The sequence below is a fragment of the Balaenoptera musculus genome, chromosome 7, assembly GCF_009873245.2.
Source record: "Balaenoptera musculus isolate JJ_BM4_2016_0621 chromosome 7, mBalMus1.pri.v3, whole genome shotgun sequence".
In the NCBI taxonomy this organism is placed as follows: Eukaryota; Metazoa; Chordata; class Mammalia; order Artiodactyla; family Balaenopteridae; genus Balaenoptera; species Balaenoptera musculus.
Genome location: NC_045791.1, coordinates 84,495,587 through 84,522,659, shown reverse-complemented (window position 1 = coordinate 84,522,659; position 27,073 = coordinate 84,495,587). Strand labels below are relative to the sequence as shown.

General features: G+C 38.2%; 2 protein-coding genes across 7 annotated transcripts in view; one reads left to right on the top strand and one right to left on the bottom strand.

The window, feature by feature from the left end:
- METTL21A (methyltransferase like 21A) overlaps window positions 1-5,041 on the top strand; it is a 58,347-nt gene extending 53,306 nt beyond the window's left edge. The window contains exon 5 of the mRNA XM_036858622.1: window positions 4,280-5,041. Within this exon, the coding sequence (XP_036714517.1) occupies window positions 4,280-4,320 (41 nt within the window). The 3' untranslated portion in view covers window positions 4,321-5,041. The remainder of the gene's footprint in view (window positions 1-4,279) is intronic.
- CREB1 (cAMP responsive element binding protein 1) overlaps window positions 1-20,904 on the bottom strand; it is a 56,558-nt gene extending 35,654 nt beyond the window's left edge. For 2 of the 6 annotated variants that reach the window (XR_005020671.1, XM_036858611.1), the window contains exons 1-2: window positions 20,352-20,902; window positions 2,319-2,440 (exon numbers count right to left, since the gene is read on the bottom strand). Coding sequence is in view for 5 of the 6 variants with exons in the window: in XM_036858611.1 (XP_036714506.1) it covers window positions 2,319-2,432 (114 nt within the window). In the remaining variant the exon portion in view is untranslated. Of the gene's footprint in view, window positions 1-2,318; window positions 2,441-20,351 lie in introns of all 6 variants that reach the window. The other 4 variants (XM_036858612.1, XM_036858615.1, XM_036858613.1 and 1 more) reach the window with 4 other exon arrangements.
- Window positions 20,905-27,073: the final 6,169 nt, after the last annotated feature.

The following is a 27,073-nucleotide window of genomic DNA, read 5'->3' as shown; positions in this document are numbered from 1 at the left end:
TGACAGAAAAATGGAGGTTTATTTTCTGGATAGAAGGTTTCTTGACTGCCTAACACCAGGCACTGCTGAGGTGGGGTACTAAACCCCAGTCCTCTTCCCTCATCTGGCTCAAAGGTCTTCACCTATAAGCAGAAGATTAGTAAAGCTTTTCTCTGCGAACCTGACCAACACTAAAGGGAGAAGAAAGACTTAAGAGATAATGACAGTGGGATGCCACAATCATCCTACCGTGAAGCTCACAACTCATAGATGTTAGGCCCCAAACAGATCCACATAACTTCCAATACAGGGTTTTGGTTCCCTACTTTTAAATGTAGGCAGAAAACCTCGAGTTATCAAATATTCAAGGAAATCTTCTGATAGGAAAGATGGTGACCAAAACAGATAGAAGGGAGAAAAGGTACACAGAAGAAAATCTTAGATGAAAATCTATGTGGAGAAAACTTAAAACTTAATATTATCAGAGGTAAGAGAAAATACTGCCTTTGTGAAACATAAAGAGGATGCTATTAAAACACAAAAGGACTATTCAGAAACAAAGGGAACTCTTGGAAACATGACAGCAGAAATAAAAAAAAATCTGACAGATGGGTTGAAATGTGAAGTTGAGAAAATCTCCCAGAAAGACAGAGACAGAAAACAGGAGAGAAAAGATGAGAAAATCAGAGAAATAGTCCTATAGGTATAATATCTGGATCACAAGAATCCTAGAGAGAAAAGAGAAAGGAGAAAGAAAAAAAAAAAAATCATCAACCAAATAAAGAAATTGTCCAGAATTGAAGACCCCAGATTCCACTAAAAAAAAAAAGCCCACTGAATACAACTGCACAATGGATGAAAACTGATACAAACCAAGGCCTTGATAATGAAATAGTGAAGCACTGTGAACAGAGAGATTTTTACAAGATAACAGAGATACAAAGTAAGAAATGGATTTAGGCTTTTCAAACAGCAACACTAGAAGTTGACTGTGGATTAATGCCTTCAAAATTTGAAAAAATGATTTCTTTACCAAGAATTCCTTACCAAGTCAAACTTGCTCAAGGGACCACTGGAAACAAAAACTCCCCAAGAGAAAGACAGTAGGAAGAAGGGAATTTCCAGGACGACATTATATAGTGGACGTGGAGGACAACCAGACCAGAAAATGATGTCCCAAGAGATAGATATGCTGAGGGTTGTCACCACCAAGATCCCTGCTGGTAGTGTATCTTCTTTTTACCAGAGGGCTGAATGTTTGGATGAGCCCAGATTCTTATCTGTGCACATTTGCTTTGACCATGTGCTAATGAAGTCCTGATGCTCTTACCTTCGTTCCCGCACCTGCTTCATCTTGAGTACTTTTACTTCATCCCTAAATGTATTCTGCTTTGCCTTACACCTGAGGGCTGGAGGTGGGTCCAGGTGATCTTAGGAGAAAACACAAAGCAGCCCACCGCTTCTGACTACATTCCTGCTGGAGGTCTAGTATTTGGCCCATATTTTAGCTCAGTGTGGTAACCACCTGTGGTTAGCCCTCTATATCCCAAGACCCATTCTTGCTCATGACTCCTCTAGGAGAGCTTTTAAACTCTTTGGGAAGCTGAAGCTCGACATACCACAGCCTTGGCTAGGATTATTTTCTTTTGGGAGCTTTCATCTGAAAGAGGCAATATCACATTTTCTTACCTAGCAGGTTATTGTTTGCTATTTGGTTTTTATATTAACCACCTTTCTCACTCATATATATGCCAACAATTGTTAATAAAACATTTGAGAAAAAATACACAAGAACAAAAAATAAGGATGAGAGAATATAACCTTAGAATGCCAAGACAAAGACAAAATGAAAGAATCATGAATCGTATTTAAAATATACAGGGACAAAAACTACTATCATCCTTGAAATTTACTTGTGTGTCAATTTATTTGCTTATCCTATTTTTTAGTTTAAGCACATGTAAATTTAGCCTTTCAGATTATCTGCATTCCCATGCTCCCAAAGAAATCTATATTATATGAAAAAAGCAGTTATCATATTAGCTTTTCTTCCTTTGTTTAAGAGACAATCTACCCATCAGTTTAAATGTAATTATTTCTGAATCATGTCACTACAAATAGTGTGTTAGTGTTTAACAATACATTTTTCTGTTATGTTACTGAATCAATACTATCATTTCTAAAATTAGGCTAATACTAAATAAATAGGAATTTTTATATTCTAAGAATGTTTCTGCTCATTTTATGTATATCTCTGTAATAAAAACTAATAAGTTCTCTTGTTTAAAACATATTCCTCTTAGAAGAGACAACCTGGAATCTCTCCATGTATTTTATACCTGGGCTAATGTGGCAATCTGTGGCTGGGCTTGAACTGTCATTTGCTGGCTTTCAGCTTCTGTTACAGCTGCATCTCCACTCTGCTGGTTCTCTGCTCCAGATTCCATGGTCATTTAGTTACCTACAATAATATGGAAGAGTGTTACAAGCACTACAGTGCTTTGTGCTTTTGTGGTTTTAAAGGCAATTTTCAAGTTGTAAATAAGTATATGTGGTGGTTAGGTTAGCAGATGCACTCAGAAATCTAGTTAAACTATAATGTAGTTGAATTATTGTCAGACTCGTCCAAATATGCTGAGCTATAAAAGTTCTAGTCTTTTCAAAAAAGAAAAAACTTTTTCCTTTGCCATTTCTTCCCAATGGGATATTACTCCATCTATTATAGAAGACGGGATTCCTCTCTTCCATGAATCTTCCCAACTAACAAGGGGAGGAAGGGCAGCAGCAAAATTATAATTTTTTCAAAAATGTATCAGTCAGGTAAGGAGGGAGGGTAGAGAGTAGAAGTGAGTTGATGACAGGGTCTATGAGATACTGGCTTCAAGGTACCGCCTATATGGGTATTCCCTCCTATTATAGGAAGAAACAGAAGAATTATAAGCTACTTCCTCAGGAAATTATTGGTGGTAGGACAAAATAGCCCAAGTTTCAACGGCCCAAGTTATGGGGTCTCAAGGTAGAAAGGTGGGATTAATAGAGACAGAGTCAAAGACCTCAAACACTGAAAAGGCTATTTTGTGTTCTGACTCCTTACCCTATATATAGTGTGCAACATACACATATGTGTGCACACACACACACAATAAAACACCTTTTAAAATTTTAACTGCAAAATTCTGGATAAGTTAATCAAGGCTGATCTTTCTTACTTTTTGGAACCTGCTTTGCTAAGAGTTTACTATATTTCTTAGATCTGGCACTGGATGACAGCAAAAGTGAAGAGCAATTCCTAGCAGCAGTAGCTGCTACCTTGAGGTTAGGGAAATTGATTATATATAGCAAATATAACTGGGAAAGCAACTGTGTCTAAAGGAGTCACAATAAAAGGGATTACATCTTACTTGTGTACTACTGTTATCATTCAGTGCCTAGCATATTACCTGTCAAAAATAAATTTAATAGTGAGGACTACCTATGGTGATTCCATAAACAACACAAGAACTCCAATGCTTTTCCAGAATTTATTATTTATTTCATAACTTCGACATCAAAATAGTCACTGATCCTTATGTGATTATTACATGCCATCAGAATGTATCACATGCTAACATTTTGCCATCATTCACAGGAGTCTATAAAAAGAAAGTGTTTTTACAAGTGACAGTTAAAAATGAAAATATCTCTGTAGAAATGAATATAAATAATGTAGAAATACAGAAGCCACAAAACAGATGACAAAGGAAAAGATCAACAGACTTGACTACATAATTATTTAAAACATTAATATGACAAAAGCCACCAAGGCAAGTATACAAGGAGAAAATATCTGCTACATAAAATCAACAGAATAACATCTAGAATACAGAGAAACTACTAATTCAGTAAGAAACTCTTATTATTGGCTAGTTCACAAAGATATATGTTTCAAGGATGGAATTTTTTTTTATAATAGAAAACTGGAAACAAGTATCCATCATTAGGAGGACCATTAAAAAATTAAAGCAATAAAAAATAATGAAATCTATAATGTAATGACACATAAAGCTTTCCAAGGCAGACTGAGTTAAATGGCAAGTTATGAACATATTATAAAGTAGAACCCCATTTATGTTAAAAACAAGTAAAACAAATTGTTGTAAAGGTGTATGCATGAAAAGAGGTATGGGAAGTTATAACTGAATCGTAATAAGTGGTGGCTCTGAAGAGAGAAAGATTTGATAGAACTGTATAGGATAATTTTCACCTTTTACTTTTTACATATTTTGGTATTTTACTTTTATTTTTTTCTTTCTTTCCATAGGCATGGATTCAGGATTACTTGCAGGATTAAAGAAATTTTAATACCAGAAATGACAGATAACATTTTGAAACTCTGAACCAAAAGCTTTACTTCAGTCATGATTTTGAGATATCTGCTGATAAAATTTTTTTAATCTGATACTTTTTATATGAAATTTGTCTTTTTGTTTAAGATTTACCTAAACTGTTTACCCTACATTTCCAAAGAGTAAAAATGACTATTTAAAAAAAATTACCAAATAACTTTGTTACCCTCTGTGATAATTCATTGAATTGTACACTTAAAACCTGTGCTCTTTTAAACTAAAAAATTTAAGAAAGACATCAAAAATAACAGAAAGCAACATCAACAGCAAAATAGTTTATGTATACTAAATACTGTCCATACTTTTGCTCTGGAAGAAAATGGCACATGAAAGCAAAGAATCTAATCTTAGTAACAATAAAATAAGTAAGTGAATCCATTTGAGGACAGTACTGAGTCAAGCTAAGTAAGAGCAGAAACCCGCAAACTTTTCTCTTATCTTCTCCTCTAAGTCATCAATTTAATGAGAATGAGAAGATAAATACAAATTTATCATCATAATACTTCCTTTGTAGAGAGAGAATATGCAACCATTTTTGAAAGACTTTAGTCCAAGCCACATTTTTTTTAACCTACGCTGTCATCCATATAGTTTCACTCCACCATTTGATTAAAAGTAATCCAAAGCACAGATCATATTTCTTTTGTTTTTGTTTACTTTTCAGTATGTCAGGGCTACTTAATTTTTTTTTTTGACATTTAAGGTATAGGGTATCATTACAACTTTTTCTTTCAAAAAATAAAATATTTATGACTCTATAATAATAAAAGAATAAAACCATTAGCTAACATAAGTAATTACAGCTACAAGGACACATTCAAAATAGGAATGTGATTTGCATCCTTTTTCCCTCCCCAACTAGATAATATTCTTTTTACTTATTTTTTACTTTCTTCTAAAAACAAAGTGTGGTATTTCCAATGGTTAGCATCCCCCATGTAAATAAACTGCCAGTGTTTTATTATCATTTCATTCAGGCAGACTACCAAATACTTTTTCAAGGTGGGGGACGGCCTTCTTAATTAGTTTGAGTAGGTATCAACCACTTGGGCAACAGTACAATTACTGTCTTTCATCAGATAATTCAGGCCTTTCTCAAAGTACAGGTGAGAATTACTTATAGAAAACAATTTGTTTTAGATAAGAAATTCAAACGACTCAACTAAAACAGAAACTATTCTTTTGGTTTTCACCTTGAGGGTACTGAAATAGCAGTCTCCAACTAAACTAGCATTTAATGCGAGCGCATTAATTATGACTTTGAAAGCTTTTACTCTTTTTTTGTTTGTAGCTTCAGGTGGAGAGAGAAGAGATGCTATAGTATGATGTGTACCGTCTTCAATTTTTCTATTAACCCAGGAGCAGTCTTAGCCAGCAGAGCAGTATTTCAAACACAGGATCAGCTACTAGACCCAATATGTAGGTTTCCAAAATTACTCAAGAAAGGAGATTCCTAATTCATTACACAGATGCTTTCTGAGAGTGCAAAAACAAAGAAAGACTGAATACTGCTGTAAAATTTAAAAAAGATCAGGTACATATGAACTCAGAGGGAATGCTGTACAAATATTGGACCTGGAACATTAGAAACAATGAATCTTAGAAATCATGAAAAATCTAGTCTTGACAGTTTTGTCAAGAATTCTTAAGAGTTCTTCCAATAATTCTGAATTCCAAAATTTATTTGTGATTGATATTTAAGATTTAGGTATTTTCATGAATTTATCCCTAAAAATTTACATAATTCTTTGAAAACTATGAACTTAAAGCAAATTTCAAAACAGTGTCACTCCGAAAAAAATCAAATTTTAAAAAATAAATTCACAAAGATACATGCCATTATGGGACCTCCCTGGTGGTGCGGTGGTTAAGAATCCGCCTGCCAATGCAGGTGACATGGGTTTGAGCCCTGGTCCGGGAAGATCCCACATGCTGTGGAGCAGCTAAGCCCATGCGCCACAACTACTGAGCCTGCGCTCTAGAGCCCGCGAGCCACAACTACTGAGCCCATGTGTCACAACTACTGAAGCCCGTGCACCTAGAACCCGTGCTCTGCAACAAAGAGAAGCCACTGCAAAGAGAAGCCCGTGCACCACAACGAAGAGGAGCCCCTGCTCGCTGAAACTAGAGAAAGCCCGCACAGCAACAAAGACCCAACACAGCCAAAAAAAAAAAAAAAAAAAAAAAGATACATGCCATTTTGCTACAATGGTCTTCAGAGTTCTAACTCTTAACATGAAAAATAAAAAGGGAGTGATCCTGCAGTATTATGCACCCGATCTTGAGCGAAACAAAGAATGCTGTTCTAAGTAGTTGGGAAAGAGCCTAACATTTGGTGGAAAGCTGGATCTGTCACCAAGTGGTCGTTGGACAAATTAAGCTTTTTGTGTTCCAGCTTCCTCATCTGAAAACAAGAGAGATGAATTAAAAGATCTCTCTCAATTTTAAGTGCTCTGATCTTAGGAACTGACAGCACAAGATGTATGCACACACATAATTATGCAGACCACTTAATAAAATAATATATGTATTATTTCCTTTTAGCACATGGTTCATAGTAAAGAAAACAGACTAAGAATAGGTCACCTAGCCTCTCAATCTTGGGCAAATACAAAAATATTACCATTCACATATAATATATAAAATTTATCAAACAGCTTAATAGTCCCTTTTCTTAATTTTCAAAGAGGATAAAGCAGCTTTTTCTTTCCATCCTAGAAAGCTTCAAGAAATTTATCTAAGACTGTATCACTTTTGTACCTTTATACAGTAAAGACAGTAAATATTTAAAAGTTTAAAATATAGTTTAGATAAACATCCCAATAAAGTGTCAAATGACTGCTTCCATAATATTTAAAAGGAGAGTATGCTGCAATAGTCAAGAGTGCTGGAATGCCAAAAAAACACTAGAGACAAATACAGTATTGATAAATTTGGGGATTTATTTTCTGATAAGAAAAATGGTATAAGCAAAGGCTTAAATTATAGTAGGCCTTTAGAGAAATGGGTGAGTCAGTGGCTGGGGTCTGACCTTGCATAGAAGCAAGGATAAAAGATAAAGAAAGAATGGTCATTCCAAGCCAATCAGCAACTACTGAGGCAAAATGAGAATATGAGAATGATGTCTCTTTAAGTCATTGAGTTTAGAATTTTTATGTTGCAATGTATTTTACTTCTACTTTGTATAGCAATATATCCTGAGGTAATTCACAAGTGAATAATTCACTTTTCCAAAACCAACACTATCTTCAATTTTAACAATTTATATTATATACATTATACTTGTATTACAATATCATATCTGAGCATTTGTATGTCAGGAACTGTTCAAGTTACTGGGGATGAAGAAATAAATTTTTAAAGAACTTTGTGGAATTTATATTCTAATATGTGGAAATAGCAGAGAGAAAGTAAACAAGTAAAATGTGTAACAAATCAGAAGGTAAGAAGTGTTGGGTAAAAAATAAAGCTGGGAAGGATATTCGAGGGATTTTCAGTACTATAAAAGCGGACCAGTAAAGCCCTCATTTAAGGTAGCATTTAAATTCACTTATCCAGCACCTGTACAGAACTATACCAAATCAGGGATAAATTGCTGGCAGCACTAATTCTGTATTTTCTGCCTCTACCAAGTCAAGTCAACTAAAGGTCATCAAAAAAGAAAGCAAGCCCATATCATCACTTTTGCTAACAACCATTAAGCAAAAGGAAAGAATGCTCTAAATCTTCACTTTGTTCTTTGTCCTAAAATATTTTGACCTTTAAGAAGTGCCCAAGTCCTTATGATCCTAAACGTTCTAGTTCATGTTTATGAAAAATAAATCCATCTCCCTTACAACTTAGTTTACTTTTTAATCCCTTAAATCTATGACAAATTTAATCCAGTTTAGGATGAGAGGTAAGTATTCAGAGAAATGAACTGTGAATTTTGACTCTGAAGAAGAAACAATACATTCATAATTAATAGAACATATGAACATATGCTGTGGTTTTTAAAATGCAAATGACCTTAATTATAAATGAGAAGAAAAACTTCCCCTGCACCTAGCAAGTGGGCGACTCCTCCTGAACTCTTTCGTCAATCTGGAAGTCCAGGGATTTAAGGAAATCACATAAGCAGAAGTCTAACGTCTCCAGGGTAATCACAGCAAAAGTCACATTTGGGCACATGATTTTAAAACTAAATGACTAGTTTGTTGTCATAGGCAGATATATTACTAAAAACATTTTGCATAAGTATACCTAAAAACATCTAGGGGTGATGTACAATACTTTCTACAGTTATTTTGTACCTGTTATTTAGTTTTTAGTATTTTACAACTGCTTGAAAGCCTTGCTAGCACATTCTTGCACCTTCAACATGTCTTAATATTCTAAAAGTGTTATGATTAATTTACTAAAGAGAGTGGCAAAATGTTCAGCTGCTACATAAAGGACTCTAGCTTTCCAGGAATCAATGACTATGTTGCACTGCCTCTTTTCCTCTGCTTTTTTTTCCCCTGTATATTTTTTGGTTGTTAACCTTGTAATACTTCATTTATCTTTATCTCGTATGTCCTATCTAGCAGAACTGAGATGTATGCAATCAATACTGGAAATTTAATGGTCCAGGTTTCTGATGCTAATAGTCTTTTGCTATTAAATACACCATACTTTCACTGAAACCAGCTAGGAAAATAGCATATTCAAATGCTGCATGTGTACATATACATGTGTGTAGGTATGTATATATGTACACATTCACACTCCCCTCTCAACACACATATCTTCAACTGTAAGAATCTTATTAGATTAGACTGATTGCACCCTAACAAAATAAGGTTATATACATACATTTTTAGGGAAAGAGAATAGCCAATGTGATAAACTAAAATAAACTGGTATCTTTATCAAGCTAAGTAAATTCTAACATAATTTTCAGAAACAGTTTTCTCTATGCTCCTACTAAGGTCTTTCTCCCTTAACTGGAATACAAATCCATACTTTAGCCTATAGTCTAGATATTAGAGGAAGGCAAGGTAAGTTGTATATGAAATTAATTCTGTGTCATCTGAATTTGGTGAGATTTAATCATTTATGAGATAAAAATAAAAGCTTGAAAATTTGTATGTTTTAATAAATTCTTTGTATTAATAGTACATGCCAGTACTCAACTACCACTACCTAAAAAGAAGGCAGACAACAATGGGGAATCTTTTCAATGTTATTTAATAAAACTATTTCCCTGATTTGTTTATTGGACTGAACTCGGAGAAACTGCTTTAATTAAGTTCAAGATTTGTATGTTATGATTTATTGCAGTTTTGTGATTACCAGAGCATTTAAATGCTATTTTTAATACGTAAAGTTATTTTAAAATGTGTAGCATGCTCTATAAGAAAGATACTGTCCTCAAAGGAAGTACTTAACAGAAGTGAATTAGGAAAAGTATTATCTGATTTATAGAAATGTATTGCATGATTTATGATATAGCCATCCTCATAGTCTAGTGCGACTAATTCTATAGTATCTTTCAGTAAGAAAGCTTTAGTGATTTCTCAAATCAAAGTTACTATTATTGTTTTAAGTACTGGCAAAATGTATTTGCCTTGTTTTCCTTCAGGTAAGACTACTCATGGCTCTGAAACAAGCCTTCACGTATCTGGTCACCAAGAGACAAACAGTGTTGCTTAGCAAAGCAGCAACTATGACTATGCATTATTTTAGATAATAACATTTTATCCCAACTCTTCCTATTCTCCTTTCTTTGCGAACACACATCTGATACCATTTTCACACCTTGAGCCTTTCAAAGAAGTGACCCTATATAAATTTCTATATATGAAGTTCTACTAAATAGATTTTTGAAGCTAATTTTTTTTTTTAAGGAAAAAAGCATTATGCACCTCCTACATACAGTTACTTTTAGAAAAGCAATTTCCGTGTTGACTAAAGAGTGAAACTGTCTTCAAATTTTAAGTTCTGCTTCATAAACTAGCTCAAGGCTAATACTGTAAGGACCTACAAAAGTTATGCCTTAAAGTTAAAAATTTATAGCCTACTATTCCATTTACTCAATAAAATCCCAGGGACTATGTGAAAATCACTTACATTGAAATGGAAAATGAATGTCCAAGTGTTTTCAAAAAATAAGTTTATAAAGTTAACGTTTATTATTTTAACAGTTCTGTTTTGAACTAAATTTTAAAATGCTATTCTTGGTGAATTATTTACAAATTAGACATCAAAGAGTGAAAATCAATTTTCCTGAAGTGAGACAGCACATGTTATATGGTGGGAGTCATAAAACAGGAATTTTGGTTTTAGCTGTGACTTCACAGATGGAGAACTAAAGATGTTAAGAGATTTGTAAGAACTTCACAAGACTGTTTAGGGCTATACGACCTAGCCTCAAATATTATAAAAAGTGAAGAAATATTTGACAGCAGAACTGCATGAACTATTAAGCAACATGCTAATCATTTTAATTATGTCTCGCTTACCAGAAAAATCCCAAGCACTCAAAGCACCAAGGGTATATTGAACTATATCTTAAAAATTAGCCATGGTTAATATACAAAGTTGAAAAATGACATGCAGACAAGAGCAAAGACTTTACGTACAGTTTTGATAAAGACTCACTTCAGGTTTAGGAATCTCTCTCTCTAATCCTGAAAGAATCAATGCTGAATCAAGTCCAGCATTTCAGGTAAATGTACTTTTTTACCAATCAGGCAGTGATTTCTGGTAATCACTTTGATTAATACAATCTCATGCTATTTTTCACGTTTCAGAGGTGGGAAGTATTAGTAAAGCATCAGAATTAACTAAAACTCAAAGGAGAAAACTTTCTTTTTAAGCTATGAAAAACGAACCTAATTTCCTTGGCTTTTAAAAAATAAATCTGGAATTTCAGTGTTTTAGTTGTCTAATAAGCATTTATGTCTGCTTCCTTTAACCTGTGCAAATCTAAAGGGGGATTGGTTTTAATCTTGCCTTTTAAATCTGTGACCCTCCAAGAGGGACTCATTCATTATAAATAAGTTTTCTGTGCACATTACATAATAAGTGTTCTGCCAAAAATTATGAGGACTATAGTTTAAAGCAGACAAGAACCTTTCTCTCAAAGAGCTCACAAGCTAATAGTAAGAGATGAAATATGTATTATATACATATAAAAGAGCTAGGCAAATATAAACTAATCACTACCATCAGTTTACCTATAAATTCCCTCCAAACAAGTATTTAGTTAAAATGACTTCAAACCATAAACTTCTATTTTGAAATGATAGGAAAACAATGAATTATGGAAAAAAGGAAAGCAAGAGCTGGCTATTTATGGTAATCTTTCTGTTGATGCAGACCTAATTAATAAGATAATGAAATCAATATATTTTTTCAAGACCTTGGCTACAATACTTCCTTCAAGTGAACTTTTATAAACCAAAACTTAACTATTGTTGAGGAACAAAAATTTCTAGTAATCATCAATAAAGCTAGAACCTTGGAAACTTTCTCCACAAAGGGATAATGCTGTTAATATTCAGAGTGATGAAGACTATGCTTTATTGTTATTTCTTGCCCAGGGAAAAGGCTCTACCAGTACGTAAATTTAAATTCTCCAGAGCGCAGTTTAGTCATCTGCAAAAAATGAAGGAGTTACTACTGCCTGCATGGTAAAAGTTTGCTAAGTGTGAATTCCCACAAAACAGCAGAATTTACGAGTAATATACTACACCCACACAAACATAATAAATTCTCTCATACCAAATAATTTGCAAAATATAGTATACTGTATCAAAATGTTTCACTCAAAGTTGTTATTTCTTGATTTTTATCTTTGCTTCTTTTGGTCAGTCACTCAACTAAGGGATCCGGACACAGGATAAAAGAGAAGACCAGAGCAGGTGGGGTGTAACTCCAAATATGCATTAGTAGATTTAGTTATTTTTCATTAAATAGTGGTGTCCTGTTTGCCTGGGCTTTCAGAGATATTTAGAAAATGTCTGTAATAATTAAATAAGAATTTATGATGTCCAAGATATGACACCAAAAAGCACAAGCAACGAAAGAAAAAAACAGAACTGGAAATTGTCAAAATTAAAAACTTTCGTGCCAAGAAAGTGAAGACAATCCACAGAATGAAAGAAAATTTTATAAATCATATATATCTGGTAAGAAGCTTGTATCTAGAATAATTAAGAACTATTACAACTCAATAATAAGACAAATAACCCCATTTAAAAATGAGCAAAGGATCTGAACAGACACTTCTTCCAAGATATATAAATGGCCAATAAGTACACAAAAAGATGCCAGACAGCATTAGTCATTAGGCAAATGCAAATCTAAACCACAATGAGATACTACTTCACACCCACTAAATGGCTACAATAAAAAATAAAAACAAGTGTTGGTGAGGATACAGAGAAATCAGAACCCTTATATATTGCTGGTGAGAATGTAAAAAGATACAACCATAGGTCTGGCACAGTCTGGCAGTTCCTCAAATAGTTATACATAGTTACTATATAATCCAGCAATTACACTCCTAGGTGTAAACCTAAGAGAAATGAAAACATGTGCAATAAATGAATGCTCATGGCAGCATTATTCACAATAGCCCAAAAGTCCAAATATCCATGAATTCATGAATAAAATACTGCATATCCATAAAACGGAGTATTATTTAGCAATAAAAAGGAATGAAGTCTTGATAGATTCAACATGGATGAACCCTGAAAGTATTATTATGCTAAGTAAAAGAAGCTCATCACAAGAGAGTCCATTGATACGCAATGTTCAGAATAGGCAAATCTAGAGACAGAAAGTGCATTAGTAGTTGCCTAGGGCTGGGGTATGGAGAGATTGAGGCGTGATGGTTAAGGGATGTGGAGTTTCTTTTTGGTGTTAACAAAAATGTCCTAAAACTGACTGTGGTGACAGATGCACAACCTTGTGAACATGCTAAATAACTATAGAACTGTACACTGGAAATGGGTAGATTGTATGGTACGTCAATTGTAGTTCAACAATGCTGCTAAAAATGAATCAATGATGTCCAATTTTTAAACTGCAATATAATCTATCATGAAGGAGAAAGGATTAAGAGTCAGGATATCTACATTTTAGCCCAAAATATCATGTCGTTCCTCCTCTTACGTGAATAACTTAATAAAGCTTCCTGCCTCACGCAGGGTTCCTCGTAGTGTGGATTTATAGTGAATGTGACACTTTCTTCACCTCACCAACTTGTGAACATATCAAATTCACTCTACTTCCACGTCTTCATTTTTGTTGTCCATGCCACTGCTTACAATATACTCCCCTTTACTTCTACCTACCAAGTTCTTCCATATGCAATTTGAATACTATCTTTCTCACAAAACATTTCCTCAGTGAACGCCTTCTCTTCTAAACTCAATAGTCCTTCAAGATAGTGAAAACTGATACTCTGCCACATATAAATCATTCTTTCTTATACTTTTGTCACCTCCACTATACTGTGAGTTCCATGAGGGCAGTAAAGCCACATACTCAGGCTTTACTGTTTATAGCAACTAGAACAATACTTCATTTAATATCTATAAAAATACCTAAATGAATAAATTTTCTTGTGATTATTCCACCAACTATAAAAAAGCTGATGGTCAATAAACATTCACTGAATAAATGACCAGACTGATAAATGGCAGGAAGTAAAACCGTAACAGCAAACAATAAAGCTGCTACTGACACTTTTAAGGAAATGATACCCCTTTAAGAGTACAGAGTTCAGAACAAGCAATAATTTTCACTTCAGTGATGAAAAAGAAGATATTTGAGTCTCCTACTGCTAATCGCTTACACAAATAGGGATAACAACCCTCAAAATTGTTATTCAGCTTTGTTTAGATAACAAACACTTTTAGTTCCATCTATGCTGTCATATAATTATAACCAGAAACTCACATGCAGATAACCAGCTCATTAGGAAGAGTTAAAATTGAAGAAAGAAAACTTAGTTTCCAAGAAGATTCACTAATCTTTGGGAAAGACATTTTATATTACCATTGGTATAAATAAACTCTCAGATCCACCGTCTACTCTGACACCAAGGTCATTACTTAGTTATTTTAACTTCTCACTTAATTCTCTCTTCTCCAACCAAATGTCAGTCTTTACTTCTCTCCTTCAGGAAAAAACTTACCATCGATCCCTCAGACCTCTTACTCTCCAAACCTTGACTGCTGATAGACTATTCAGAGAGTCTAGATTAATCCAGCCAGGAACAATTTGTTCAGACAGCCCATCTCGTTTATGGTAAACTTTTATTACCTTACCTCAACCCTGAGAAAAAGCAACTCAGGCATTTAAAAGTTTAACAAGGGGTACTACTGTTAAGTTGAGATTCATGTAACTAGCCTCAAGAATTGATTAAATACATAAAGGTAATTTTTCATCACTGGATATGTAAAATACTGTCACCAAAGTATGAATGATAAATCTTCCCCTCCCCCCCTTCTTATTGGTAACCTAGGAGACAGGTGAACAAAACTAGGTAAAATAACAAAACATATCTTTACAGGGTCAGGACTGGCAGAGCTAAGAGAAGAATGCAAAACAAAATAAAACAAAACAAACAAGACGCAAGACAAGACTTTGTATATACTAAGGAAAGAGGGGCATGCTGGGTGAGAAGAGAAACAAATGGCTATTCTTATCTGTGTTTCAAATGTCTCAAAAACCTACATTTACAGATTTGATAATACAGAATAAATTTAAAACTATACTTTCTTCTTACAACTCCAAAAAGTTAAACCAGACTAACCACATATAATGACTGAGTTAGCATATGCATTAAATTGGCAGAGGAAAGCAAGTAGCCATTGTTCTAGTTCATGATCTTTACCTCTACCCCAAAAGGCAATTCACTGATACAATGACACTGTGAGAAATCATTTCATTCCCTGCTAGCCTCCAGATATGTTCCAGAAGAAAACTTTTCTGCCTTTACAGATTTCAATTATCCACTCCCCCCCCCACCAAATCTAGAAAGATAAGTGCTTTGTAAACATTTTAGTCACTGAGTGGGTAAAAATAGCATGTATTAGTATTTTATATAAAAATACTAGTAAATCCTCAAAATAATAGTTAAGACAATATTCTTTCATTAAAAGCTTTAACATATGTAACTGTCAACCTAAGCATACAAAGAATGAGATACACCGTAAAAGGTTCATTTAATGATTTTTTTTGAAAGATATGGAACTTTTTTCTGTCCCTGCTGCTGGAGTATTAGTTATCATTTTCTAAGTTTAATCAACTTAAAAAACTTACAGCATGTGTATTTTAAAGATAAATACACTAACAACATGTATATTTAAAATGAACTATAGTTAAATGCTGCTTAGAAGGTCCAAAAAAGAAAGACAGGTACTGAAACTTGTTTTGTGTTCTAGTTGAAATGAGTATTACTTGGGTCAACTGGTTGACCAAGGACTTTCACAGTAAAAAAGAGAAAAAAAAATTCATCTCAGCAGTAAAGTCTCAGTAGACAATCATATAGAAGAAACTCACCATTCATTTAGATATCAAATATAAAACTCACTGATTAATGACAATAAGAAATATTAGCAAATCATCAAAAAATAAGTTAATGAGTATATAAAAAATTAACTCAGGGAGAAAGCTAGTACACTAATCAGGATTACTGAGTAATAATATTCCATGAGAATAGTCTGTTTAAAAAAAGGTCTGGACTACATGAGATGTTCTTTCTCATTCAGAGAGAAAACTATAGACTTTTTTTGGTTGAAATAACAGAAGGAAGTAGTTTGTTCAGGGCTATAAGAACCACAACAAAAGAGTTAAATTCAGATTAAATTCACTTTGAGACTTAAATCTTCTACAGCTTGCTTTCCTCTTCATGTACATCTCGATCATTTTAATAAAACTTAAAAAAAAACCCTGAAACTAAAAAGGTAATTGAGGCAGTTCAAATAATTTCCTATCACAAACTGGCATCTCTCATTCAAACGAAATCTTTCATTTAAAGAAATAAAGGCATAATGACAGCATTCCTTACTTTAAAAGGTCACAAAAGAGCTAAAAATAAAATCAGCTCACCAACCGGTTAACAAACACAGGTATATCCAGATGATGAGGTGCCTCATAATTAAAAGAATGAAGCTCTTTATGTCCTGACACAAACCAACTGCTAAACCATGTTAAGTGAAAATAGCAAGATATAGGAGTGTACATAGTATACTACCATTTGTATAAAAGGGATGTGCGGGGAGGAGAGTACATACATATTTGCTTGTGTATGGACAGAACACCTCTGAAAGGACAAACAAGAAATTGGTGACACGTGGGTGACTGGAGGGTGGGGGCAAAACACATGACTCCCTGCTGTATTACATCCTATGTGTTTTGAATTACGGACTATCTGAATGAATTACTTATTAAAAAAATAAAATTGGAAACACAAAATATAATCCTCCTTTCTTCCATCTTCATCAAGTGTGATCTCTTTTTCCTTTGACTGCTTTCTGATGACATATACTCTGCATTATTAGTCATCATGTCCCCAAAAGTTCCTTGAGGGTAGAGATATGACAACGTAATTCATCTTTGGATTCGCTGCAGCTTCTGGCCCAGTGTATTAAAACACAGTAACAATAATAATGATGAGTAATTTTAAACATAATAGGAAACACTTGTTGAGCACTTGTGACATGCCTCATGTTTAATATGCATTAACTTATTTAATTCCCACATTTGTATGAGCTAGATATTGTACACTTATGACCAAGGAAATTGAGGTATAGAGAAGAAACCTGCCCAAGGTTCCAAGCTAGGAAGTTAAAATAAACCTTAAAAATAAATAGCTGTCATTAATTGAATCCTTAAGGAAGTACTTTATAATTATCTCACAATGCTATAAAGTACCTGGTATTATTCTAATTTTATCAGATAAGGAAACTAAGGCTGAGACAGATCAAGAAACTTCTTGTAGGTCACAAAATTCCTTGAGGGTAGGCACATGACAGTAGTGGCAACAGGAGGATTCAAACTGGCATGTGATTCCCAAACCCCATGCTCTTTCCATTAACTACATCCTCTGTCACAGTAAATGCTAAATATTTGAAGTACCACAAATTGTTTCTCAAGTGATAATGTAGAGATGAGTTCATACATGAGTAAGAAAAAAAACAATCTTTTCATTTTTTCCATTCCCTATATCCTTAAATTCAGATTTGAGCTCTAACTATTCAATAAAGAAGCCATCACTGGAGGTGACACTGTAACATGAAGAAAGATATGCTTACAAGATTATGTCACAGGCTGGCTATAAACAAGTCTACATAACCATTCCTGATAAGATACTGAAATGAAATTATAAATTTCAGTGATACATTGTTAAGCATTAGGTTACAAGTAAATTTTTTTTTCTACTGTGTAAAAAAAGGAAAAAGATTTTTAAAATGAGGTGAAGTTGGAGATACATACTTGGTTTTACTGTAACCATATTATACCCCCCAAAACAAAACCCAATGTCTTAGAATGAAAAACAAAATAAAGCTACTTCTCTATGAAGAAACAAAAAGTCTATTAATCAGATCTAATCATGAAAATGAATTTCGGAAAGCAGAAAAAAGAAGGTGCCATTTTATGAATCAGGTTTCTAAGTTTCCTTAGGCTCTTATGTGGAAAAGAAAATCATTCAAAAGGAGTAACACTGAAGTTTTAAATTCCATAAGAAGTGTCCTTTTAATATTTCTCAGTCAATTTGTGTGAAAGACTCATTGGCTTTCTGAATACATGTCCATTAAAAAAAAGGTTCAAACAGATTTAGCTGTAATTTTTGCTGATCCCTGGGAGGGAGCAGAAGTATAATTTAGTAACAAGCTCTAAATGAATATTCAAATATTAATGAATAGAAGTTTAAAAAGTTTCACCTGAGATTACTAAAAGAATTAGATTATGAATTTATAAATAAAAATTAAAAAGAAATCTTTTGGATAAGACTGAAGAAAAAACCTGTCAGAAAACTTTTTTTTTTTTCCTAATTCAACAAAGGAAGAGTCATTGTCATATAGTCTGTAAGGCAAAAAAATTCTACTCAACTTATGCTGATTTGCAGAAAATCCTTAAGGAAAACCAGTAATCTATAGCATCATCAAGACCATAATTTCCTCAGTGTTTGGAAATAAAACCATCTTCCCAATTCTTACGGAAAAACTCTTTATTACATCTTCTTAATTAGGTTTCTTGGCAATGACAAATTGCTAAGGTGGTTTTTTAAAGACTTGCAATACAGCAAAGTAGGTTTTGGAAAAGTGACTTGCAAACAGAAAATCAGAAGACAGTGCTTCTACTAACAATATTTATTCCTAACAAGAAACCTTGTTTCTATCACACCCTGAGACAGGTAAGTATTTTAAAAACAAATAACCTGTTCATCTTTTGCATCACTTAAAATAACCATTTTGGCTTTATTTTTAAATCAGGAAATGAGTGTAAAAGATTTCAGTAGCTGGCAACCAAAAGTATCTTTTATACTAACTAAACCTTTAGAAGGCAAAACTGTTGTAAGCTAAGGCTAGCATGAAATTCTAACTTCTGAAGAAGGCAAGACAAATAGGTCATATCCCAGGTCCTTTAAAAATTGTCTTTTAATCTTTGATGTGTCAATGACTTTTCTGCTGTCCCTTTTCCCCAACAGGGAAAGAAAAAATAAACCTTGCGGCTTAAATTATTGTCGGTCTGGGGCTGGGGTTACCTACCGCATGCTAGACTAATAATGGATACTTTTAAATGCCTGTTTTTAGAATTAGTATTAACCAATCTCTTGTTTACGTTTAGAAAGAAAGATGTGCGAAACATGGTAGGGGGTGCGAGGGGAGATCCGGAAGACCCAACACCACGGCTCCACCCCCCCCCAAAAAGGTGATGTAAAACAAAAGTACATCGGCTAATATGCGTTTCAACAAAGTGTTTCAGAATCTCTCAAGTGATTATTCCCTTACTGAAAAGGGTTAAAACCGAAACTGTTTTCAAACATCAGCTTCCCTTTTACAAGATCCCAACAGTTTTTTAAAAGTTACTACCAATGGTTTTCTTAGCACCCCCTTCCTCCCCAAAAGAATGCATTTCCATGACTACTGATTAAAAAAAAAGAGAGTGAGGGAAAAAGTCAAAAATTATTTTAAAAAGCGCGAGTTCTCATTCCTTCATGTAAGCAGAAAAACACAGAAAACATCTTTCCAATGGGGTGGGAGCAGAGGGAAAGGGCGTGAATAAAATACAGTACGAGAAGAAACACTGGGTTTCGAACTTTATTGCACAAAGAGAGAGTGGAGAGGAGAGTAGGTCAGCCGGAGCAGCGCTTCCCCTCGCGAAGCGGGCATGCAGACACGAAGGCTACCGGGAACGCAGGCACCTTCACCTCCTCTGCCCTCAACTGTCGCCTTCTTCCTCCTCCACCCCCCGCGGGCACCCCGGTGGCGCTGCCCGGGCGGACGGCGGGCCGGGTCGGGGGCGAGGCGGGCGGCGGGGGCCGGGCGGGCGGCGTGGGGGGCAGCGCCCGGCCGGGCCAGGCCGGCGGGCGGCCTCTCCCGGGGCGGCTTCGGGCTCTAGGCTCCCGGCTCCGCGCCCGGCCCGGCCCGGCCCGGCGGCGGCGGCGGCGGCGGGAACGCGGGCGCCAGCTCGCCGCGGCCGGCCGCCCGCACACACCCCCGGCCGCCGGCTCCCACCCCGCCCGCCGCCCCCCGCCATGAGCGCCGCCGCTGGCTGCAGGCAGAGTCGCTGCCGCCCCGGCCGCCGCTGGCTCCAGTCCGCCGCCATTATTCTTTGTTCGCTGCGAGCGGCGGCGATGGTGTGGGGTTCGGGCGGAGGCTCCATCTTTACCACGGCCCCTCCTGCGAGGGGAAGGCCCCGAGCGCTGGTGTCCGGCGCCTCCCCGTCCCCCCTCCGTCCCCCCGGCTCTCTCCGGCTCCTGCCTCCTCCTCCTGCTCCTCTTACCGGTGGTACAAGCTCCTCCGTCACTGCTTTCGTTCGCGGCCCGGATCTCGCTGGAGTTTTATTCTCTCCCCCACGTAACACACCGCGTCAAACTACACCTCCGCCGCGTCACTCACCAACACTCCGCTTCTCCCAGCCGCCCGGGCCACAGGCAGCAGCAGCCGCCGCCGACTGAGGACTCGCAGCCAGGGAGCCAGCCAGCGCCGCCCAGTGCCGAGTGCGCAGCGGCCGCGCACGGAAACAGCCGAGCTCGGCCCGGAGGAGCTCGAGCGGCCCCGCCCTCAGCGCTGGAGGCGGAACTTGCCGAAGACCTTCGAGTTCCTTCGGGCACGGCGGAGGGCTTCCGCGGGGAGAGGGAAGGCGGAGGTGGTCTGGGGCCAGGGGTGGGGAGGAGTGATCCAAGTCCGCCCTCCCCCTCCCCCCCCCTCCCCGCCAATTATCGACGGATAAAACCCGCGGCGGAAATTTGCAGGAAGAGTTAGGGTTTGTGTGTGGCGGGGTGGGGAATTCCCGAGGGGTGTCGACGGCTGGATGGAAACCCCCGCGCGGGCTGCCCTTGCGGCGGTAAGCGGCGGGCTCTAGGGCGGCTGCGGCGTGCCGGGTCTGGGTCCCCGAGCGCCGCCAGCCCCGGGAACTTTCAAACGCTGCCGGGACGAGGGAGACGCGCCACTGGGTCGGGGCCGCGGCTGAGTGCGAGAGTCCTGCGAGCCGGGGAGGAAGGCCTGCAGCGGCTCTGCGGTCGCCCCCGAGGCCTGGGGCCTGGGCTGCACGCTGGGACGGTAGGCCGCGGCGCTGCGCCGGCGCGGCCCGGGGGCGTCGTTGGCCCCGGTGGGGAGGGTTTCCCGCCCCTCTGGGCGGGCCGGGCGGCTCTGCTTCGAGAATCCGCTGAGAAACCTGGCGCCCGCCGGCGGGGCCGTTCTATTTCGGGGGACGGAGGCTCTGGGACTCCGGTCACCTTGGCGGGGTTCAGTCCAACAGCGAGGACGGCCAGGCCTGGGGGGCACATCTTCGGCCTCCGAGCCGTGACCTGCCCTGACCGAGGTTGCTCTTCTACACTTTCGAAATGTCTTACCTTCCTCTTCCACCTGCCCGCCTTTTTTTTTTTTTTTTTTTGCACCATCCTGTGTCGGTTTCTTTTCACAGCCCGTTTTCTACAGCACAGGGTTGCAGCCGCTGCACCCTTTTCTTCACCACCCACTCCGCCTCTGAACCCGCAGTGTGATTTCCGTTGCCTCGAAGCTACTGAAACTGCCCTTTCAGAGGTCACCCGAGACACGATACCGACTTTACCATTATCCTTTTTATTGAACTCGGCAGTCCTCTCCCGGGCTTTTATGTCTATTGTAATTCAGTTTCCGTCCCTTAAAGCAAACATGTTTTAGGAAGCTGAGAGGGTCTAAATCTGAGCTCCGTCCCATATTGGCTTACTGTTGAAAAAGAAAGAGTTCCCTAGCCTGGTACTGTAGATCCCCTCGTCCTTTCTCTTTGGGCTGAAGAATGTCCCCCTTTGCTTCCGTTATTTTCAACCTTTCCTTCTCTACCGGCGTTTCTGTCCAGTATTTGAACATCGTGAAGTCTCTCATTTTTTGAAAAGATTTGTCTCTTTAAATTCCTCTCCAACCGCGATTGTCTCTTACCCCGTGGACGTTCATGTCTCAGTCCTCAGCCCTCTCTAGTCTAGCTTCTGTTCTTACCACACACCCGAAGCAGCTCTGAATTGTCACAGACAAGCTTCAGGCCTCATTTACAAGACTTCGTTCTGGCATTTTACACCATTGCCCACACCCTCATCCAAATATTCTCTGCCCTCTGCTCTTGTTTTCCTTTTACCTCTCTGGTGGTTCTTCAGCAACCAGCTTCTCCTCATTTAGCCAGCTGTTAAATACTGGAATCCTGTTGAGAGCTTCATCCTCTTCTCGAGTCTCACCATGTGCATTTTCCTAGGTGGTCTCATCCCCTTCCGGTAGCTTTAAATACCCTCTGCCAAAGACTGTCCAGCTCAAAACTCAAGCCTAGATCTTGCTCTTGAACTCTAGATGCATATTTCTAACTGCCTGTGCTACACTTTCATCTGGATGACTTGATGTCAAACTCAACCTGTTCCCTCCAAAAGCCTCTTCCCATAGACCTCGGATCAGTAAAGTACAGCCTGTCCATCTACTCAGTTCAGAAACCTAAGACACCTCCGACACACATCAGAATCACCTAGACCTGCCTTAAAAATATAGGATTTGTGGCTTCTCATCCCACTCTAGTCTAAGCTACCTTCATCTCTTGCTTGAAGTTCTGCACTAACTACCATCGAGGTCCTACAAAACTGCTCTTGGCTCATTCCAATCCATTTGCCATACCGCAGCCAGAGCAAATTTTAACAAATACAAATCTGACCAAGTCACTACCCTGCTTGAATTCCTTCAGTCCTTCCCTTTGCTTACTGAACACAATCTAAGTCCTTGTTATTAAGGCCAGGCCCTCCATTATCTGGGCTCATCTTCTTCCCAGCCTCCCCAGCAGTCCCTCTAGCTCTCTGCACTCCAGCCATGTTAGTCTTTTTATTTTTTCCAGGCTCTTTTCTCTTGTTCCCTACTGTAAACTCTCACCGCAAGGAATTTATACATGCTATTCCCTTCCCCTGAAATTCTTTTCTATTACCCACTCCTCCTGCCTAATTGTAACTTAACACTTTTCTTTTCTGATTCATCATACTTGTAATTATTTGTTTAATGTCCATGTAAGGTCTGTGCAGGTAGGGACCATGTCTGTCTTGTTCACCACCAGAATTTCTCTCCTCCCATCCCCAGCACAATGTCTAGAATGTAGTGGTGCTCAGTAAATACTGAACAAATAATATCTCTATGGTCCTGGGAAAAATTCCTTAATATTTTGGGGTTCAAATCCTGGTTCAGCCACTTACTAGCTGTGTGACTTTGGGCGTATTTTTCATTCTTCCGCCTCAGTTTTCCCATCTGTGAAATGAGAAGATGATAATAGCACCTACATCATAGTGTTACTATGGTAATTAAATGAGATCATTCATGGAAAGTGTACTTGGCACAATGACATGTAATAAGTGTCGAAATGTTGCCTATTACTAGCTTTATTTGTATAGCTCACCCTTGTGTCAAATACATTTGCAAAATTGAGCTTATCATCTTCCTGCTCTTCTTACCCTGGCCCTATACATGATATCAAAATATTAGAATTATTTGCTCATAACCAATACTTATCACTCACCAAATATGGTAATTTTTAATTTAAAAATTTCCTTATATTCTTTCTCTTCACACTGATCTTCATTTAGGGCCTACCTCTTTATGCCTTAGTTACTTTGCTGACTTCCTAGGTGCTTCCTAGGTGCTAGTGGGACTGCAGGCCCACTTCTCCTATTCACTTCTGCCCTACTCTCAGACCAGTGGGCCTCAAACAGTTATTAAATCATACCTTCTCCTTGACTTATGCTCTCCTGGCCTCTGTTTTCACCTAACTTTGTTTATTCACTCATTCAATCATCCAGTCATTCAAGTGCAAGTTATTTTACTAAACACTTTGGATATACTTCAGATTTGAAATGTAGTCTCCCAATTTCATGTATTTGCTCTGGCATCTCCATAAACCATAGAAATGAACTAGAAATGTCAAACTTTAGCATCCGTTTTTATCTCTGGGACTTGAAAGCTACTCCCATTTTTGACTCAATTTTTCAATTGGAAAACAGGGTCAGTATTGGGGAGATGAAAGTAGGGAAGAACACATGGATATAAGTTGACATAGTATAAGATAGATAAGATGGCAAAGGGGGAAGGTCTCAAGAGATGATTATAAAAGGCTTCAAGGAGAAAGTGGTAGCTGAGAGCTTTTTTCTAACCACGGCTTCCTTTTCCTGTTATTTTTCTCTCTTACTTCCGCTGTTGAACCTAATTTTCACCCTCACTGTGAACTCACTCAAGTTCCATGAACACTGCCTATTCTAGTTCATCACCTCTCAGGACTTAATTTGTTTTTCTACCTAACCCCAAGGCCATGGTGACCTATTTTGTTTATTCTAAAAATACCTGTTGAGCACCTACTTTGTGCTATGTACTACAAAACTGGGGCTATCGCGGTAAATACAACATTGTTTCTGCTCTCAAAGGTACTAGAATAAAATCTTCAACTTCTCCTCTTTCTGACATTTCTCTTTTTTTTTTTAAATTTTTTAATTTATTTTTATTTATTTATGGCTGTGTTGGGTCTTCGTTTCTGTGCGAGGGCTTTCTCTAGTTGTGGCAAGCGGGGGCCACTCTTCATCACGGTGCGCGGGCCTCTCACTATCGCGGCCTCTCTTGTTGCGGAGCACAGCCTCCAGACATGCAGGCTCAGTAATTGTGGCTCACGGGCCCAGTTGCTCCGCGGCATGTGGGATCTTCCCAGACCAGGGCTCGAACCCGTGTTCCCTGCATTGGCAGGCAGATTCTCAACCACTGCACCACCAGGGAAGCCCTGACATTTCTCTTTTTTGTTCACTCCTTTGTGCCCTCATCTAGCATCATGATTGTAAATACAATGCCCATGCTGACAACCCTCAAAATTATATCTTCCCAAATCACTCTGCCAAACTTCAGACTCATTGAAACAACTGCCTACTCACACCTCCACTTGGATGTTGTCTTGGCCTTGGTTCTCCCAGAAAGCAGAATCTGAGGCAAAGTCTTCTGTGCTCTTATCTTATTAGGGAGTACAATCTTGGGGAAATGAAGGTAGGGAAAAGTAGTGAGTCAGGACAGGAGGTTAAGATTCAGTCAGGGCATGCTAACACCACCCTCCTCTGCAACATACACATACTTCCGTTTCATGTGGGCACCAAACAGACCCTTGTGTGAGAGGTGTGGCCTGAGCATGAGGCAAAACACTATTGGGTGGTTACTGCCCGAGGTTGGTTGGCCATGGCAATGAAGACAAAATAAGTGGTAGAAGGCCCTACAGGCAAGGAGGCCAAGAGGATCCTGGGTGATACAGAGGTGTCTAATAGACATCTCAAACTCAGTATGTCCGAAACTGAACTGATTTTCCCCCTCACATCTGCGCCCGCAGTCTTTCCCATCTTAATTGCTGAGGTTAGAAGTCTTGGAATGATTCTTAATACCTTCCTTTCTCTCACATCCCACATCTATTCCCGTAGGAAATTTTATTGGCTATACCTTCAAAATATATCCAAAAACTGACTACTTCCCACCTCCACTGCAAGTGAGCTGGATCTATAATACTTTCATCTCTTACCTAGATTACTGCAATTGCTTCTTAAGAACTTCCCCTACTTCTTCCATTGCCGTACACCAGTCACTCTTCTGCCTTAGCACCTGGGGGCTGTTTCAGTGCTTAAAATGCTCTTCTTCCAAATATCAAGAGAGCTAACTCCCTCACCTCCTTCAGGTCTTTGCGGAAATGTCACTTTCTCACTGAGGCCTTGACAATAGTATTTAAGATTACAATTTGACACCCACCTCAATCACCCCTATTTTTTCCTATGGCACTTATTACCTTCAAATATACTGTCTGTTTTACTACTTTTGTTTTTTTTAAAAAATAAATTATTTATTTTTTGGCTACAATGGGTCTTCGTTGCTGCGCGCGGGCTTTCTCTAGCTGCGGCAAGCGGGGGCTGCTCTTCGTGTGGTGCGTGGGCTTCTCATTGCAGTGGCTTCTCTTGTTGTGGAGCATGGGCTCTAGGCACATGGGCTTCAGTAGTTGTGGTGCGTGGGCTCAGTATTTGTGGCTCACGGGCTCTAAAGCACAGGCTCAGTAGTTGTGGCTCATAGGCTTAGTTGCTCCGCGGCATGTGGGATCTTCCTGGACCAGGGCTCGAACCCGTGTCCCCTGCATTGGCAGGCGGATTCTTAACCACTGAGCCACCAGGGAAGCCCTGTTTTACTACTATTTATGTTTATTGTTGACTGGCTCCCCTGCTAAAATACACGTTCTAAAAAGCATTATCTTTGTTTTGTTCACTGATGTATCTCAAACACTTGAGTATGAACCATGCCCTGACATATAATAGGTGCTCAATATATGTTTGTTGAATGAATTCCCAACTTGCCTGTGTTCAGGTGGTTCATACTGTTCAGATTTATTTTCTTGGTTGCTTTTGTGATGAGCAGGAATATAATAGTTTTCCTTCTTATTTGGTAAGATTTCCTATAATCTTGATGTAACAGTTATCAATAAGAATTCCTAGGAACAATTGAAATCCCAAACACCCCTCTATCTATAAGAGCAAAAAAAAAAAAAAAAAGGAATGACCCAAATGTCCCCATACTAAACAGTTAACTATTTAATTCAACTTTTGTCCCTTATATGTACTCATACCTCTTTTAACGTTACATGGGAACTATTCATTTGTTTGTCTGCATCCTTTATTGAACCATGAGCTCTCTAAAGGCAAAGTTGTGTTTTGTTGAACTTGCATCCCTAGTAACTGACATATAATAGGTGCTCAGTAATGTTTCTTGAATGAAAGAAAGAATGAATGGGTTAGAGTTTTTCCAGCACTGGTCAAGTGAGCGGTACCCTTCCCAGGTGATTCAAACATCTGATCTACTTAGCAGTTCTTCCCCTGCAGTGTAGATGGATGCTTGAGAGTCTTCATAATTGGAAAGAGCGCAAGGTGGAGCTGTTGTCAGCACGCCTGAAGTAATCCTGTGACTGTAATTGTACTTTCCAAATAGTTTTCCAACAGAGAGGAGAAA